General features: G+C 43.8%; 1 protein-coding gene and 2 pseudogenes across 1 annotated transcript; all 3 read left to right on the top strand.

Annotated features, from left to right (window-relative positions):
- The first annotated feature begins 2,161 nt into the window (after nt 1-2,161).
- LOC123101304 (uncharacterized) lies at nt 2,162-7,226 on the top strand (annotated as a pseudogene).
- A 351-nt stretch (nt 7,227-7,577) lies between these two features.
- Nucleotides 7,578-9,968, top strand: LOC123103195 (putative pentatricopeptide repeat-containing protein At1g77010, mitochondrial). Its single transcript, XM_044524701.1, has one exon. The coding sequence runs from the start codon at nt 7,714-7,716 to the stop codon at nt 9,778-9,780; it is 2,067 nt and encodes a 688-aa protein (XP_044380636.1). The 5' UTR covers nt 7,578-7,713; the 3' UTR covers nt 9,781-9,968.
- A 1,210-nt stretch (nt 9,969-11,178) lies between these two features.
- LOC123101303 (probable staphylococcal-like nuclease CAN2) lies at nt 11,179-17,230 on the top strand (annotated as a pseudogene).
- Nucleotides 17,231-19,065: the final 1,835 nt, after the last annotated feature.

Genomic DNA, 19,065 nt, shown 5'->3' with positions numbered 1-19,065 from the left:
TTCGCAGTCGCAGTCGCCGTCACCAGCGGCCGCATTGGCGAAGACTCCCGGGAGAACGTCGACGGGCACCGCGTCGGACCTCGCCTCGGCGCCGCTCCTCCGCGACAGCTCCGACTCGGAGGCCTCGCTCTCGCTCGCCTCCTCCCGCTTCTCGCACTCCTCCTCCTCGTCCTCCTCCGGCCACGACCACGACGACGTCAACCCGCGCTTCTCCCTCGACTCCGCCGCCGACCCCAACCCTCCGCGCCTCCGCCTCGTCCGCTCCTCCCACCGCCACTCCACCGCCAGCCGCGCGGCCGTCGCCGCCCAGGCAGGACGCGTCGAGGTGCCTCTCCGTGGACTCCCCGCGCATGAACTCCTCGGGCAAGATCGTGTTCCAGCAGGGCCTGGAGCGCAACTGCAGCTCCCCGTGCAGCCTCCACGCCGCGGCCAGGTCGCGGTCCATGGCCTGCACCGTCAACTGGTCCTACTCGTCCGGCGTCTACGTGGCCCCCGCGGTGCTCAACGTGCCAGTCTGCTCGCGGACGGTCTTCGGGTTCTTCAAGGACAAGAAAGAGTGGACGGCCAGCAAGGACTCATCCTCATTGAGGTCGTCGTCCCGGTCGTCGACCCTGGGCCGGAAGACGACGCCGACGCCAGACGCCGCAGCGGTGGAGCGGCGAGCAGGCCCTGCGGGTGATCCGTCCGGTTGAAGATACGGCGGGCGATCGAGCGCTTGGTCGTGCATGGAAAGCGACGGGCTAAGCTAGGGACGCAATGATGGATGCATAGCGCTTTGTTCGGTTTTTAGCTGATCTGGTTTGTTCTTTGATCTGTCTAATCAATTTATTGTTCTTCTTTTTCTTTTCTCTCTTGACTGTAAATTTGGAGATTTGCTCTTCTTCTCAATCCTCAAGGCCGTTGTAGCTAGCGCGTCTGATTCTGATTTGGTTGTTTGCAAGAAAAAAGATCACAAAATGTTGTTCTGTCAACTTGATTGAAATGAGCAAATGATTCACACTCTTGTCATTGTTCAAATCCGCAAATGCATTGCTCTGTCGATCGATCGAGCTGGCGTAGCACAGTTACAAATGCAGGCAAACAGAGAGGGAGTGAGCTGCGGGTTTGTCTCCTTTAAAAATTAATTTAGGTGTTTTCGTGGCCTGCGGGTAGATTCAAACCAAAGGAAGGGGCCTCTTTGCAAAATGGCGCATGCTGACCGGGTCGGCACCCACATGTCCACATGTCGCTCTGTGATTGGCCAGGACCAAATTTGCACCTTTGATGCAAGTTCAAGGACTAGGTAGGATCAAAATGCAAGTTCTAGAACCAAACTGTTAAGAATAGAATAGTTGCTTATTAATTAAGCTAATTAGGATTAAGTTAATTGTTAGATAGGTTGCTTGGTTCTCAAGCAACCATGTACTTTCTTGGCTCTCAAGGCAACTATGTAATTCCTTGGCTCTCAAGTAACTATGTGTTTACTTGACTGCCAAGCACCATGTGTACTTCCGCCTGGGTATAAATAACCCACTTCTATCATCAATAAAGACTGATGGATCATCTTTCATTCAAACTCTCTCGTTCTTTATTTTTCATTCAGAACACGTTATCATGCACTTTGCTCTCCTATCGAGCGATTCGGCCGGACAAGAGAAGAACAGAACATCATTGCAGAGGATGAAGAACAGATTTTGTCTATCCCCAACGATCCAAGGATTAAAGGCCTTGATCATCAGGAAAACTAATAGTGTTTCCCTATTTTAATCTTTGCCTATTAGATCATGTTTTCTTGTGGTCAACCAGTAATCTAACAATGGATTGTTTATCCTGTACGCATATGCACTCGCGCGAAACATACAAAGTGGAAGAAAAAAAGCAATCGGCCGAAGAAACAAATTCGGCCATGACCAGAGAAGCAGAAAATAGAGCACCGAAGAATTTGATTAGCACATGGAAAGTCACGAACTAGTAGCATCCTGATTCTCAGAATCCGTACTTCACACATGAAGCATACAGATCAACACTCTTGGATCTTAATTGCTACATCATCAGGTGATCCTATTCCAATTTTTCTTGTTCCTACACAGAATCAGTACTAACCTGCTGGGCAACGGCAACGTAACGCTGTCCAGCGCAACCATGGCCTTCGGCTTCAGCGGGAGGCGGCCAGCGGCCATAGATGCCCCCAGGCACGTCAGGAGCAAGCGGCGCACGCAGCGACCTCCCTCGAACTGGTAGCAGCGACCGTGGCCAGCACGGCGGACGGCGGCGGACTACAGCCGGTGCCCTGCACGGCGCGACGGCCAGCAATCGGCGATGCGACGCAACCTTGGACACATGGCGTGGCCTCGCCCGTCCCTCCCCTTTTTCCTGGACGCTAACGGCGGTGCCCGCATCTGCGGTCTTCCTCGGCACGGCCGTCTATGGCGGCAGCGCTCTCACAGCGCAGGGACGCCCGCTACCAACCATGGTCGTCGGCCTGGTTCTGCTCGGCGGGAAGGTGGCCTCCCGCAACAGCCAGAGGCGCGCGGCGACTCCCGGCGTCGGTGGTCCTCGGCCCTAGCCCTCCCGGCGCGGTGCCATCTGACTGGAGTTCCCGACCACCAATGGAGACGACGGCTAGAAAAATTCCCCATAGGGAATAGTAACTGTAAGAACGGCGGTGGTTTGCCATGGTCAGAGTCACAAGCAGAGATAAGGATCGAGGATATCTTATCCCTTCGACCTTTTGCATTTAGACTCCTTCTAAATTCGTTACCAGTGGAAGGCCCATATTTTCTCTATTATGCCCTCATGTATCTCTAAATAGCATACAATATAATTATGCATTTTTTTGTATCATGTAAAATACCATTTGAAGCCTCATGTCCTCAAATATTACATAAATTGCATCCATATGTATTACCTCAGTAATACTATTGCAACATAATATTTTGCTTATATTTAAGATCTTATTCCTATGGAATTTAAGACATCATCTATGCTTTTACCCCTAGCATTACATGTGATTTGTGTCAACAACTACGATTTTGCAATAGAAATCAATTTCCTTGCAAATCTGAATGAGATTCTATTAAGAATTATAAATTATCATACTTAATATGACAAGCCCAAAATTTATTTATGAATCACAAGGTATTGGTGGCATCTACTGCATCATTTGCAGATTATCCAGCATTACTATGAGGACTACATCTTGTCAATTTTACAAGATGATTACCTTCAAAGTGCTCTTCCAAATATTAATATTAGATGTGACTACCTCAAGATATCATAAGGTAATACTGACATCTACTGCAAAATTTTGCAAACTATCCACTGTTACTGCAAGGTCTACATCATGTCACTTTGACAGATGATTACCTTTAAAGTGATTTTCTTAAATATAGCATAACATAAGGTAATAGAGATATGAACATCTACTGACAAAAGTCAGATTATGTTTTCTATTACTGTGAGATCTATACCATATTGGTGATTATCTTCAAAGTGTTATCCTATATCAATTGAGGTCTACACATATGGGTATAAAGCATCAGCTATATATAAAAAAAATGCTCCTCCGAAGCATTTGTTGTTGTTCACTAAAATGATTTACTCTCATAGTAAATATTATTCACGCGCAATCGCTATCTGCAAAAGTGGTATCTTGTGCTAATTCAAGTCTCACTTTGTTTGAATATGTCATAGAAAAATATGCAAATATTTGCATACCCTGGTTATTACATTCTATTACATTAGTAAAATACATGGCAGAAGAGCCTGTCACTATTTCTAATTATAATGTCCTCCATCCATCAAGAAGGATGCCATAATTTATAGCAAGTGTCTCAAACACTGTTGCAGTGTCCACATCACATTGTGATTATACTTTCATAGTGACTAACCAATGTCAAACATGCAAATTCTATACGTTTTGGCAGTGACTCTAAACGTCACACACTTCCTCAAGAACGAAGTCCAAAGTGCCAGCAATGACTTCATCACATGTGTTGTATTGAAGGATACACCCAGGTTCAACAAGGATCACCTTGGCCATGATTGTTCTCAAGCAAATCAGTTTATCCACATACATCACTTACTCCTAGAAGTAAAATAAATAAATGCATGAGCCTTTTTCATCTAACATATGGATGACATTTCCAAATGCAAATTCATGTTAGGTGGGATTGTTTATTTTAAGATGGTTTATGACATCAGTCATTTTATCCATCTATGGCATTGTGGCGACTATAACTCCACCTTCGAAAAATGTGTCATGGCTATTCTCTAAATAGCTATCTATGTTCTTATGCATTTTATATGTCACCAACTTCACTTAGTTCTCAAACTAAGTACATAATGGATGGATATTTATTACCATGAATATTTCTCTTAAGAGATACATGTTGTCGTGAGCACATCACGAATGATGACTCATTCATTTTTCAAGACCTCAAGTCTATCACATCTCGCAATTCTGTCACTTAATCAACTTCGAGTTGAGATCTCGTAATCAAATATTTTTATATGCCCTTAATACACTTTACATAGAGTTTCTTAAAATCATCAGATTCACCGAATGGTTATATACCATTGTTTGAAATTCTTGCTAGTATCGAGAATACTATGCAAGTTAGTGGTCACAAAATAGAATCAAGAGGAATTCAAAGTAAAGTATAGGCTAACAGACAACCAATGACATAATTTCCTCTTAACAGAGAATAGATCATTTTTCACAAAAATGATCACGAATACAACTCTCAAATTCGTCAAATGTGTGGTTATGTAAATATCGTACCTATGATTACCAAACCCTCAAACATATGGTCGAACAACACCACAAATTTATTTAAAAGGCTGATGAGTTCATTGGGATAACTTTGAAAATATGCAAACGTACAACCAGAAAATATTATGGAAAATGATTGTTCTCAAATCTTCATCAGATGGAGAACCAAAACCTTGTGCAACAAAAGGATGGTGAAGTCCTTTTCACCGATGATATGTTTGCGTAATAAAAAATTAGTAATATGGGAGACCTCATGTAATCTCCTAATTATTCCCAAAATATCATTATCATGTACTTGTACTACTACATGTAGTAGGATGTTCAATATCCTATCTCTTGGATGCAATATTTAATAAATTTGACTGTATGGTTAAATTCATACTTCTATTGTTGCGAACGAAATAATTTTCTAAATGTTAATAAATTAAATATCTATTTTGATAGACTTATCCATCCTGGTTTGGGGATGATTAGAAAATTATTGACAATTCTGTTGGTCACTACTTAACAAGTTGCAAAATATCCCAAATCATCAGATTTTATGCGCACCGCATGTGTCGTAGGGGGAATCAGTTTTAAGGCACTCTCACCTTAAAATTCTAAATGAGCCACTCAATCTTCCTTGAATACATTAAGAAGATATATGTGGATTAGTTAACCAGTATGTGGAATTAATTAGATACTTCATGGTACTCATAGGAACATTTATAAAATGATTTCAAGTGTGTCTCTTATCACACACAACCATGCATGATCTTACTAAGCTCAACTTATCAAAGTAGGAGCAAATTCTCCCGAACAAAGGATAATCCCATTCAAATGGACAATGTTGTTGAACTCATTTCACGAGAATTTTCTGATTGCATTGAGTACCCTATGTACATACACAGAATGGTTTAACTAAATTTCTTATCAAAGATAGTTAAATGAATTACATGACCACTTTTAAAGAATTGTAAATTTACCAGCCTCTTGCTGGATACATACGACCTTACACACCATAAGTATGATCTAAATCATACCAACTGCATTTCATACTACTTTCCCCTTGTAGTAACTACGTGGAAATCAACAAAGTATTTCCCATCTGCGATAATTTGGTTACATACCGATATCACCACTCCAGCATACATCAATGGGCACTCATAGAAGATTAGGGATCTATGTGAGGAATAACAATTTATCTGTCAATCAAAATAATTCATAGCCCGTATGCTGATTGCATCAGCAATAAGGATATTTCCTAGTTACCATGTATAGTCGAGGCCGTGGGCTGCTCATTGTAAATATATACGTGCGTGTATGCACCCAAATCAATTGAGAGTTGCATTGCCAAACAATAGAGCCGATCAAGCCGATCCGCGGCGGCGCGGCGGCTGGCGCTGCCGACCAGCACGTGTTCTCGCCCAAGGCGCCCAGCTGCTCGAGCCGGTGGCACGAGCTGCTCGGGCTCAAGAGGGTGGCCGCCGCCCAGAGCCCGAGGACGCCTTCGCAGTCGCAGTCGCCGTCACCAGCGGCCGCATTGGCGAAGACTCCCGGGAGAACGTCGACGGGCACCGCGTCGGACCTCGCCTCGGCGCCGCTCCTCCGCGACAGCTCCGACTCGGAGGCCTCGCTCTCGCTCGCCTCCTCCCGCTTCTCGCACTCCTCCTCCTCGTCCTCCTCCGGCCACGACCACGGCGACGTCAACCCGCGCTTCTCCCTCGACTCCGCCGCCGACCCCAACCCTCCGCGCCTCCGCCTCGTCCGCTCCTCCCACCGCCACTCCACCGCCAGCCGCGCGGCCGTCGCCGCCCAGGCAGGACGCGTCGAGGTGCCTCTCCGTGGACTCCCCGCGCATGAACTCCTCGGGCAAGATCGTGTTCCAGCAGGGCCTGGAGCGCAACTGCAGCTCCCCGTGCAGCCTCCACGCCGCGGCCAGGTCGCGGTCCATGGCCTGCACCGTCAACCGGTCCTACTCGTCCGGCGTCTACGTGGCCCCCGTGGTGCTCAACGTGCCAGTCTGCTCGCGGACGGTCTTCGGGTTCTTCAAGGACAAGAAAGAGTGGACGGCCAGCAAGGACTCATCCTCATTGAGGTCGTCGTCCCGGTCGTCGACCCTGGGCCGGAAGACGACGCCGACGCCAGACGCCGCAGCGGTGGAGCGGCGAGCAGGCCCTGCGGGTGATCCGTCCGGTTGAAGATACGGCGGGCGATCGAGCGCTTGGTCGTGCATGGAAAGCGACGGGCTAAGCTAGGGACGCAATGATGGATGCATAGCGCTTTGTTTGGTTTTTAGCTGATCTGGTTTGTTCTTTGATCTGTCTAATCAATTTATTGTTCTTCTTTTTCTTTTCTCTCTTGACTGTAAATTTGGAGATTTGCTCTTCTTCTCAATCCTCAAGGCCGTTGTAGCTAGCGCGTCTGATTCTGATTTGGTTGTTTGCAAGAAAAAAGATCACAAAATGTTGTTCTGTCAACTTGATTGAAATGAGCAAATGATTCACACTCTTGTCATTGTTCAAATCCGCAAATGCATTGCTCTGTCGATCGATCAAGCTGGCGTAGCACAGTTACAAATGCAGGCAAACAGAGAGGGAGTGAGCTGCGGGTTTGTCTCCTTTAAAAATTAATTTAGGTGTTTTCGTGGCCTGCGGGTAGATTCAAACCAAAGAAAGGGGCCTCTTTGCAAAATGGCGCATGCTGACCGGGTCGGCACCCACATGTCCACATGTCGCTCTGTGATTGGCCAGGACCAAATTTGCACCTTTGATGCAAGTTCAAGGACTAGGTAGGATCAAAATGCAAGTTCTAGAACCAAACCATCACATTCAACGCAAGTTGTAGGACTTCCGGTGCTTTTATAACTCTTCTTATAAGAAGAATGTAAGATTTGTACAGCACACCGGTGAGTCCAACAGTCCAAAAACTTCGCACTTTGTGGGGTTTAACTGAACCCCCATGCCCCACGTCAGTGCCTCATGGCCGTCGCCGTCGACGTCCGTGGCTCCATCCAGCTCCTCCGCACCTGCCGCGCCGTGGCCGGCCAGCAGCTGCACCAGGTCCTCCTCAAGTCCGGCCATGTCCCGTCCTCCCTCCCGCCCTCCAACTCGGTCCTCCTCATGTACGCCCGTTTCTCCCCGACCCACCGCCGCGACGCACGGCGATTGTTCGACGAAATGCCCGCCAGGAACTGCTTCTCCTACAACTCCCTCGTCACCGCCCACCTCAACTCCCGGGACCACGCCGAGGCGCTCCGTCTCTTCCGCTCCATGCCGGAAAGGAACAACTTTTCCTGGAACGCAGTGATCACTGGCATGGTCTCTGCAGGGGATTTGGACACCGCCCACAGTCTGCTGGACGAGATGCCCGTCAAGGATGCTGTGGCTGTCAACGCTGTGATGCATAGGTATGTCCGGTGCGGCCGTGTGGATGAGGCGCTTGCTTTGTTCAGAGAGATTGGTTCGGCATGCGGTGGTGCAGCGGACTCCTCGCCGTGCAATGATCTCTTTGTGCTTGCTACGGTTGTTGGTGCTTGTGCTGACCGGATGAAGTACGATTTTGGGAGACAAGTGCATGGTCGAATGGTGACTGCCAAGATTGAACTGGATTCGGTTTTGAGTTGCGCATTAGTGGACATGTACTGCAAGTGTGGGGATGTGGACTCTGCTCGGCGTGTCTTTGATGGTTTAGCACAGATTGACGAGTTCTCTGTTTCTGCCCTGGTCTATGGCTATGCTTCACGTGGACAGGTAAACGAGGCGTTACATATTTTTGACAGGGTGGAGAACCTCAACATTCTTTTGTGGAATTCTCTCATCAGTGGCTGTGCATTTGCCTGCCTTGGAGATGATGCTTTTGCTCATTTTGTAAGGATGATGCGGTCAGATGTGTTGCCTGATTCTTCAACGTATGCCAGCGTTCTGAATGTTTGTGGTTTTTCAGGAATGCTCAAGTCTGGGCAGCAGATACATGGGTGTGGTCTAAAGAGTGGGACTGTCAATGACATGATAGCAGCAAGTGCTCTCATTGACTTCTACTCAAAATGCAGCCTTTGGGAGGATGCTTGTCGAGCTTTCAGTGAGCTTAGGTTTCATGATACTGTGGTGCTCAATTCAATGATCACTGTGTACTCAAACTGTGGGCGGATAGAAGAGGCGAAAAGAGTCTTTTCGATGATCACTAGCAAGAGTGTCATATCATGGAACTCTTTGGTTGTTGGGTTGAGCCAGAATGGACATGCAATTGATGCCATGGAGCTGTTCTGCAAGATGCATCGCCTTGGTGTGCGGCTCGACAAGGTTGCTATAGCTAGTGCTCTGAGTGCATCAAGTAATATTTGCTCCATAAGTTTTGGGGAGCAGATTTTTTCTCTTGCTACTGTTCTTGGCTTGCAGTCTGACCATGTTGTAGCTTCTTCAGTCATCGATCTGTATTGCAAATGTGGCAACTTGGCCAATGGTTGCAAGATTTTCGATGGAATAGACAAGCCTGACGAAGTCATGTGGAACTCAATGCTAATTGGTTATGCTTCCAATGGGCATGGACGCAAGGCACTAGAACTCTTGGAGCTGATGAGAGTTAGCGGTGTAAGACCAACCGAACGGACATTTGTTGGTGTCCTTTCCGCGTGCTGCCATTCTGGACTTGTGGAAGAAGGACTGACATGGTTTAAGCAAATGCAGGAGGATTTCTGTCTGATTCCATCAGCTGAGCATTATGCATGTGCGACTGACCTGTTAGTCCGGGCAGGTCGGCTAGATGAAGCAGTTGAGTTCATCGAGAATATGCCCTTTAAAGCCGATACAGTAAGCTGGACTACAGTTGTTGGTGGTTGCAAAGCTCAGGGCAATGAGGCTCTGATCCAGAAGATGTCAAAGAGACTGAAGCAGATGGAGGAATCAGGGTCACCACATTCCAGTCTGTATGTTCAGCTGTCCAGTGTGCTTGCTGCTAAAGGGGATTGGGCCAAATCAGCAGAAATGAGGGGTATGATGCGTGAGAGAAGAATTGCGAAAAATCCTGGTTGCAGTTGGATTGACAGTTAGAAATTATGTTTCGATCAGCTGTTGTGTCTCAGAGTAGTTGTTTCTCCACCACAAACCATCTCTGTAAACAGATGAGCAAGAAACAAATTTTGCTGCTGGAAAAACACAAATGAAGACACACTTAGAAATGTTGTCATCTCTATACAAACTGATTCTTTTACTGACCATAAATAAACTCCAGTGGGAAAGATCTTGCAGTGGGTTTGCTTTATTGGTTATCCAGAGCCTGAAGAATTGGGGGAACCAGGTTCTGGTTAGCAGTAGGAAATCTGCAGGTAATTCATTTCTAAACGTTTTTTCCTCACTGATGCCATTTTTCTGCTGTCAGTGCTACAGATAGGCTGGATGACATTCCAGTTGGATACTGGTTGGAACCACTATTTTGTAGCAAAACAAGCAGTCAATTTAACTATCCGAATGCTTTCGGAGACAAATGGTCCAAAGTAATAATTCACATACTATATATGAGAGAAACCAACATTCATTTTACATATTTTTTTTCTAGTGGGGGAGCGTTTTTTAATGATTGTAAAATGAGTTTTCATTTCCAATCTAAGATCTGAAATTCTTGAGTCAATGAAAAATTATATCCACCTCTTTTTTGAAAAATTATATCCACCTCTTAAATTGTTTATGAAGAAAGAAAGTGCAGTCTGAACCCACCCACGGTTAGTTATTTTACCGTTCCAAAAACTGAACGGAGTACCCCCGTCATTCAGATTGCAAGAAAAGTATCCTGGGGCAAGCTCTCTATTGAGATGAACGTACGAATGGAATCCGGACATATCAAGTTTCATAATCGTTGTAAATTCAGAAGATGCATTTGAATATTGAGACACGGCTAACTTCACACATCATGATTCAAATATGGTGCTCCTACTTACATGAATACACTCTTTTTTTAGGGAAGACCATCATGACTAGTTTTATTGGAACTTAAGCAGAAATTACATCATCCACAAGACTGGAAACAAGACAAGCCGGAGGCTCGTCTGTCCAGTTGCTAGAAAGCTTATTACAAAAACTATAGTTAGCTAGCACATGCGCTGCTTGATTACATGAATACACTCTTTGTTTCCAAATAGTATTTAAACTGCCAAAATGTTTTACACTTAAAAAAATAAAATCGGATGGAGGGATGGTTGTAATTTGGGAGAGACATTTGTTTGTTTTCCTTATAACAACCACAAAAAGGAAAATCACTCACGAGCAGTACAGCAGCGGTGCCTAGAACTAGACTAGGCCCCGCCACTCTCTTGACTGCCGTGCCGTCAGCTCCATCACTCTCTACCACTCGTATCGTCTTGTCAAGCAGAGCAAACAGAAGCAGCATATTAGGCACACCGTGGGAAGAAAGAGAAGCAGCATAGAGCAGCGGAGGAGGAGAAGAAGGGGTCCATGGGGAACATCCTGAGGTCCCTTCAGCCCCAGCAGCAGCAGCAGCAGGAGGAGGAACCCCTGGATCCCCATGGCCTCGCGCCGGCCGCCGCCGCCATCGCCGCCCTGACGTGCGACCTCAGCAGCTTTGAATCCTCATCCATGGTAACACACTCGTCCCTGTCAGCATGCATGCATGAATGAATGGTGGTCACTCCATCACAAATCATAAGAGTATTCACCGCGTAGTGTGTGCTGGGAGAAGGTTCCTATCCTTTGGCGTGTGATACCTGTGTGCATGTGTACATGCGCGTCTCTCTCTTTCTCTCTCTGTAAATTTGGGGGTTGGGGTGAGAATAGGAGAAATCATGGACGTTGTGTAGCACTGTAGCTTCTATCAATCTTTGCGCTTTCTACTGGTACTACCATTCAAAGGATTTTGACCCAACACCGCGAGCAAATTTTGCCTCCTGGATGAACTAATCAACTGCTTCTGAGGCTAGCTAGAGCAGCAATTGCATTATTTTCTACCGAGATTTGGTCCCAATGCATGTGCAAGATTTGGTCATTGTGGTAAGGGAGAAGTTTCAGACCTCAACGCTTATTTTCAGTACACAACCACTTCTCCGTCCCTCGGTCCAATGCATGTGCATGTGTACACACTGGACTTGAGGCAGTATGCCACATTGCAGCTACTAGCAATTTCCATGAGCGCTCACCTATTTTTATTTATTTGTTAACATTCTGATGACGCATCAGGCAAGCTCAATGTTTTACTTCCTCTTATCCTATGATGTGGCGTGCATCTTCGGATGCAGAGGCTCCGAGGCTGGGCTCTCTTCCATTATCTGAAAATGCACACATGGAGTTTTATGCTTCATATTTTAGGTTCCGGAAGGGCTCGGACAGCACGTCACTTCGTCCCAGAAAGCACAGATTAATTGGTAAGGGGTAGCTTCAAAAGGCTGTTTTTGTAGACAAATAATAATAAATATTTATTCATGTGGTGTGCCTGTTGATGTGAAATTTTGTTTGAGTTTAGTAGAATTAAAGGCACCTATGGTTGTTAGAAAACAGAAAGGTCCGGTACTGACTTAGATTTTACTAGTTCTCGATTTCAGAATGACTTTAAATTTCTTCATAGGACCCCCATCCAAATGTTTTCTTTTCTTACTCTTCTTATGATAAGGTGCTCAATACTTATCCAAACATAGAACACGCCATACTTTTAAATGGTAAAACAAGAGCAGAACAAACTCAAAAAAAAATAAAAAAAATTGGTGTCTTATTAAAAAACTGAAAATTGTGAACTTGCTTGACACAGATAAAAGGAACGGAAAGCAATGTTTGCAAGCAGTATAGCCAAAAATATGTAGGATTACTTGGCAGTTTATATTGATTAATGATGCTTTGATTATTTACTGGGTTTACTTCTGTGACATTCTTCACAAGATTAAGACTGGATTCCAAGTCCACAGTGCACACATGGTGACTTGATCTTGTTGTTTATTTGATTTATTTGTATCAGTAAGGACTGTAAGGTAAAGAACAAGAGGGATAGTACTTGATAGATCGTACTGGCAACTTTTTTTCTTCAAAAGTACATCCTACTAGCAACAATTGGTATATGATACACTTATTTGGACTTAAACACTTTGATCTTTTAATTTACACGAGAACAGGTACAAGTGTATTTTGGAAGCATACAGGAACACAACCCCACCGAGAACACCAGCAGAGGCTGCCCAGCTAGTTGCGACAGCCCTAAACTGGATCCCAAGAGTTGATTTGGAGGTAATTCGTCTCTCTTGGATCCAAAAATAGTTCAGCGGGAGTGTGTAAGGGAATGATGCAAGGATCAATTGTCATATTTGTGTGCGTGGGATGTGGCATATATAGCTACTCCCTCCGTCCGGAAATACTTGTTCTCTAAATGGTTATATCTAGACTTATTTTAGTTATAGATACATCCATTTTATTCATTTGTAGGACAAGTATTTCCGGACGGAGGGAGTACAAGTTTGCAAACTTTGTTAAAAATAATTTAGGTTTTCACACTAGTATCAGTTTTGTTTGTATAATCCGAAACGATAAACCCAAGAAATTCACTGCAGTTTGCGTTATATTTTTGCTGTTCCAAGTGAATATATATATGTCATACCCACCCCATTAACAATGTTTTTTCCTCAGGCTATTCTTGAATTTTACAACTTCCCGATCCCAACAAGCGAAGCAGCATTCTCAAACCAACTTCCAACGGCACTTCCAGATGGCGTGCAGTTTGTGCTGAACACTTTGCCGGTCAGATGTGATAAACTGAAAAATATGCTTACACTGACATCAAAATATGAACAGTGCTTTACACCAGCATGGACAAATGCTGTTTCTCATAATCACTATGGTTCTCAGGTTAATGCAAAGTGCATTGGAGATGGTGATGGCTTTACTGCTTATGTTGCTGTAATGGATGATCCCAGGGAGTCGGCAAATGTACCACAAAAAGTGTATGAGATGGTGACTGAAAGGACTCAAGCACGCATCCGTAGGGATTACGACAGGGCTGATACTCTTCGGAGTACCATTGACGAAGCTGGATACAAGTATTAAAACCATACCTTTCCATATTCCCAGTCTTTAATACCATAATTTACTGTAACAGGGAATGTTTCCTTTTTTTAGAAAAGGAGGTTAACACCCCCTGCCTCTGCGTTATTTTGATGCACACAGCCATATTTATTTATTATTTAGAGTATGACTAACATCATTTGGTACATAGAAAATCCATGAAGGAGAAAAAGATAGAAGCCACAACCGGCGTATAACAGAAATCTACACAAATATCCTATTATTGGACCGCCATCCAAACCGGTTGAATGTATCCCGTGTGACCGTCTATGTTTGATATTTTATATGTAGACTCATTAAGTTTGAATTCCACTTAAGAAGCTGAAAAAATAGTGCTGTGATTTTGACTTGGAACATTTTTTTCACTTAAGAAACACAAGATAATAAGTCATGAAAATAAAGTTACGTTTATTTTGACTCACAAATGCGAAACTGGCATAAGAAACACAAGATAATAACGTTAAACCACAAGAAAAATACATTGACTTCCGACGGAAGACAAAACTTATGTGATTAGCGTGACCCTATCAGTTTGAATTAGGTTCTTGCTTTGATCTAGCTATATATTATTTGGAATCATAACTTACTACTAATTTTTGTGAGCAGGATAATAATCCGTTCAGGCAGTGAGATCCTTGCAAGGAAATACCGAATCAGAATGAGGTATAATGCTGCTCTAATTTGCACCTTCAAATTCAGTAATAACGGGAAATAATGTCATGAAGTGCACAATCTTTTGTGAGTTAATGGGGAATAGATGCACCAGAGCTGAAGATGCCATATGGGAAGGAATCAAAGGATGCTTTGGTGAAGCTCATTGGTGGGAAAAGCACCAGGATTTATGTGTATGAGCAGGACCAATTTGGCCGATATGTTGGCGACATCTATTGCGACAGTGTGTTCATCCAGGTGAACTAGAAACTTTCCTGTAAAAAGAGAGAGAAGCTATTCAATACCTCACATGCTTTTTAGGCTTTGGCTATCGCTTCAATTCTGATTAGAGTGATTGTGTGTGTCTCGGTCCTTCAGGAGCAGATGCTGAAGAATGGTCATGCATGGTATTTCAAAAATTATGATTCACGCCGAGAGTTTTCTGAAGTAAGAAAATCTACTACACATGTACTCGCAGAATATGTTTATATCGGCTGAAAGTTCTGTGCTTGTGCTCTGATTGTGCAGTGGGAGAAAAAGGCAAGAGCTGCGTGCCAAGGGCTTTGGGCGTTAAATAACCCTGAGAAGCCGTGGGACTGGAGAAGAGACGAGCGCAATGGAAGACACATCACTACTGAGGTCTATTAATCATATCTTTATATGCACCGTGGGGTGTTACTTCTTCATTTTTACTTAAGTACTGCACACTCACTTCCACTTACGCAACCACGCAAACACACGGCCGCATGGGTAAGGATCCACTAGAAATATTACGAAAGCGCGAGAGCCTTCACACATGGCGGGGACGCACTTTATCACTGAGTGTGCACACGTGTGTGTACTCTGAATACAGCACACCATGTTCATGTGTACTCCGAAGTCAGCACACCATGTTCTATGCTCACTCAGGATCAAACCTGGGTAGGGCGTGGGCATCCTCGTCCCCGACGCTATGCCACAAGCCCATCAGTATTATTTGTGAAATTTAACTGCTGTGGTTTTCGAGGGAAAATAAAAGAAGCAGCAGCAAGATATGAGCCCTCATATTTGAAATGTTACTACAAATGCCCTAACTCCTATGAGTTACAGTAGACACTTATGCTTTCTGTTAAAACACCGAAAGGGAAGAACTAGCAACCCAATTAAAGATGTTGAGATATGTGACTGAATCTCTAGGAGTCTTAAGTGACATACTAGAAGTTGGAATAGGTGTCAACTGATGAAAATATGTCCTTCGTAAGTAAAGCTTCCAATGTTTCAAGTTTTCTGAAGAATGAGTGCAAGAAAAAAGTTAGCTTATGAAAAGAGGCTCTTGCAATAGCTGTCCTCCAACCATGTACTTCCTCCATTTATTTTTAGTCTGCATATAATATTTGGTCAAAGTCAAACTTTATAAAGTTTGACTAACTTTGCAGGAAAAAATATCAACATCTACAATACTAAACCTATATGGTATGAAAATTAATTTCATGATTCATCTAATACTATTGATTTCATATTGTGAATCTTGATATTTTTTTCTATAAACTTAGTCAAAGTTGACAAAGTTTGACTTTAACCAAACTTTATATGCAGACTAAAAAGAAACAGAGGGAGTAAAATATAAGATCACTCTAAGTTAATTTACATGGCATATAGTTGGAGTATGGAAACATGATGGTGCAATAGCTACCCTCTAAGCATGTAAAATATAGATAACATGAGTCTAAACCAATACTATTATCTATTTAGCCGTTGGTGTGTGTAACCTGCAGTTGTTATATCTCGTTCCACTTCTTTTCACGAGTACACAAACAGATTGGGCAAAGAAAACAGATCAGTTCTGTTTACCTTCGCAACGGTTTGGCCATAAATAGGAGGAATATACATATCTTTTTTCCCCTTAATTAGAATGCAATGCATCATTCTTTCCAATTTGTTATCAGCACAAATAGCGCTATTTTGCCCTTTTTAATCTGTTTGATGATGTATGCTTTCTGTATGCAAGTATTTTATTTGCACTAACCAAAAACTGAACTTCGGCAGAAGATGTTCGCAAAGGTTGCTTGGTTGGGAGCCTTGCTACTTGGAGGAAGATATTTGAAGGTAGTTTCTTTTCTGAAGGGCTTTCGTTGAATTTTCCGCTGTCTCTGTTCGGGCACTATGTAGTAATACTAGAAACACAATGGCTAATGAAGGCAAGCTTGTGAAAACCCGACTAACATATTGTGCAAAATCATCTCATGTATGCAGAAATTGGCGAGCTTCTTATGGGAGAAGATTGTCATGGGGGGTCACGCGGATTAGGAGAAGGCAACAAAACTTTACAAGGCGGGGAGGCGGGCGTACAACCAGCCCATGGGACCCCAATTTTGCTACGCATTTCACATGATGTGTGCGCCGAACTGGCGGTCGTAGTTTGTTGTTTGTTGATGAGCTGAGGCTCATTTCTCTTGTGTTGGGACGGCTAGATTTCACAAGCTAGTGATACTTCACTTGTGAAATTTCCATGTAACTCTACCAACTAGTTGTATCTTGGGGATGTGGCTCCCAATATAAGGGCAACTCCAACGCCGTGCACCAAAACGGAAACACCAAGGGCGTGTTTGGTTGCCCGCATTGAGTCCAATCAGGCCCGCACAGGAAAGGAGAGGCTTGTTTGGTTGCCTGGTTTTTCTGTTGAGCCTGCATCGCACGCTTCTCAAATCAGCCTAGAGCCTGACTCGTTGTAAACGCTCGGATCGGCAGTTTCTCGTGAGTCAAGCTGAGTGCGGCGCGAGATCGCACGGGCGGGAGCGAGGCGAGGGCTGATAACCCACAAGTATAGGGGATTGCAACAGTTTTCGAGGGTAGAGTATTCAACCCAAATTTATTAATTCGACATAAGGGAGCCAAAGAATATTCTCAAGTATTAGCAGCTGAGTTGTTAATTCAACCACACCTGAAAGACTTAATATCTGCAGCAAAGTATTTAATAGCAAAGTAATATGATAGTAGCGGTAACGATAGCAAAAGTAATAATGTTGGTTTTGTAGTGATTGTAACAGTAGAGCGAAAATGTAAATAAGCGAAGATCAATATATGAAAAGCTCTTAGGCAATGGATCAGTGATGGATAATTATGTCGGATGCGATTCCTCATGCAACAGTTATAACATAAGGTGGCACAGAACTAGGTTCAGTTCATCAATGTAATGTAGGCATGTATTTCGAATATAGTCATATGTGCTTATGGAAAAGAACTTGCATGATATTTTTGTCATACCCTCCCGTGACAGCGGGGTCCTATTGGAAACTAAGGGATATTAAGGCCTTCTTTTAATAGAGTATCGGACCAAAGCATTAACACTTAGTGAATACATGAACTCCTCAAACTACAGTCATCATCGGTAAGTATTCTGGTTATTGTCACTTCGGGGTTAACGGATCACAACACATAATAGGTGACTATAGACTTGCAAGATAGGATCAAGAACTCACATATATTCATGAAAACACAATACGTTCAGATCTGAAATCACGGCACTCGGGCCCTAGTGACAAGCATTAAGCATAACAAAGTCATATCAACATCAATCTCAGAACATAATGGATACTAGGGATCAAACCCTAACAAAACTAACTCGATTACATGATAAATCTCATCCAACCCATCACCGTCCAGCAAGCCTACGATGAAATTACTCACGCACGGCAGTGAGCATCATGAAATTGGTGATGGGGGAAGGTTGATGATGACGATGGCGACGGATTCCCCTCTCCGGAGCCCCAAACGGACTCCAGATCAGCCCTCCCGAGAGAGATTAGGGCTTGGCGGTGGCTCTGTATCGTAAAACGCGATGAATCCTTCTTCCTTATTTTTTTCTCCCCAAACGTAAATATATAGAGTTGAGTTGAGGTCGGTGGAGTATCAAGGGGGCCACGAGGCAGGGGGCACGCTCAGGAGGGCAGGCGTGCCCCCCACCCTCGTGGACAGGGTGTGGGCCCCCTGGCCTTGATTCTTTCGTCAGTATTTTTTATATATTCCAAAAATATTCTCCGTTGATTTTCAGGTCATTCCGAGAACTTTTATTTCTGCACAAAAATAGCACCATGGCAATTCTGTTGAAAACAGCGTCAGTCCGGGTTAGTTCCATTCAAATCATGCAAGTTAGAGTCCAGAACAAGCGCAAACGCGTTTGGAAAAGTAGATACGTTGGAGACGTATCAACTCCCTCAAGCTTAAACCTTTGCTTGTTCTCAAGCAATCCAGTTGACAAACTGAAAGTGATAAAGAAAAACTTTTACAAACTCTGTTTGCTCTTGTTGTTGTAAATATGTAAAGTCAGCATTCAAGTATTCAGCAAAGATTATGAACTAACCATATTCACAATAAAATTTAGGTCTCATGTTTACTCATATCAATGGCATAATCAACTAGCGAGCAATAATAATAAATCTCGGATGACAACACTTTTTCAAAACAATCATAATATGATATAACAAGATGGTATCTCTCTAGCCCTTTCTGAGACCGCAAAACATAAAAGCAGAGCACCTCTGAAGATCAAGGACTGACTAAACATTGTAATTCATGGTAAAAGAGATCCAGTCATACTCAATGTAAACTAATAATAATACATGCTAATGACAGCGGTGCTCTCCAACTGATGCT

The sequence above is a fragment of the Triticum aestivum genome, chromosome 5A, assembly GCF_018294505.1.
Source record: "Triticum aestivum cultivar Chinese Spring chromosome 5A, IWGSC CS RefSeq v2.1, whole genome shotgun sequence".
Taxonomy (NCBI): Eukaryota; Viridiplantae; Streptophyta; class Magnoliopsida; order Poales; family Poaceae; genus Triticum; species Triticum aestivum.
The sequence above is the reverse complement of the archived record's forward strand: the minus strand, read 5'-3'. Positions and strand labels throughout refer to the sequence as shown.

Coding starts and splice junctions, on each gene's coding strand:
- LOC123103195 (XM_044524701.1), top strand. CDS start 7,714: ATGGCCGTCGCCGTCGACGTCCGTGGCTCCATCCAGCTCCTCCGCACC.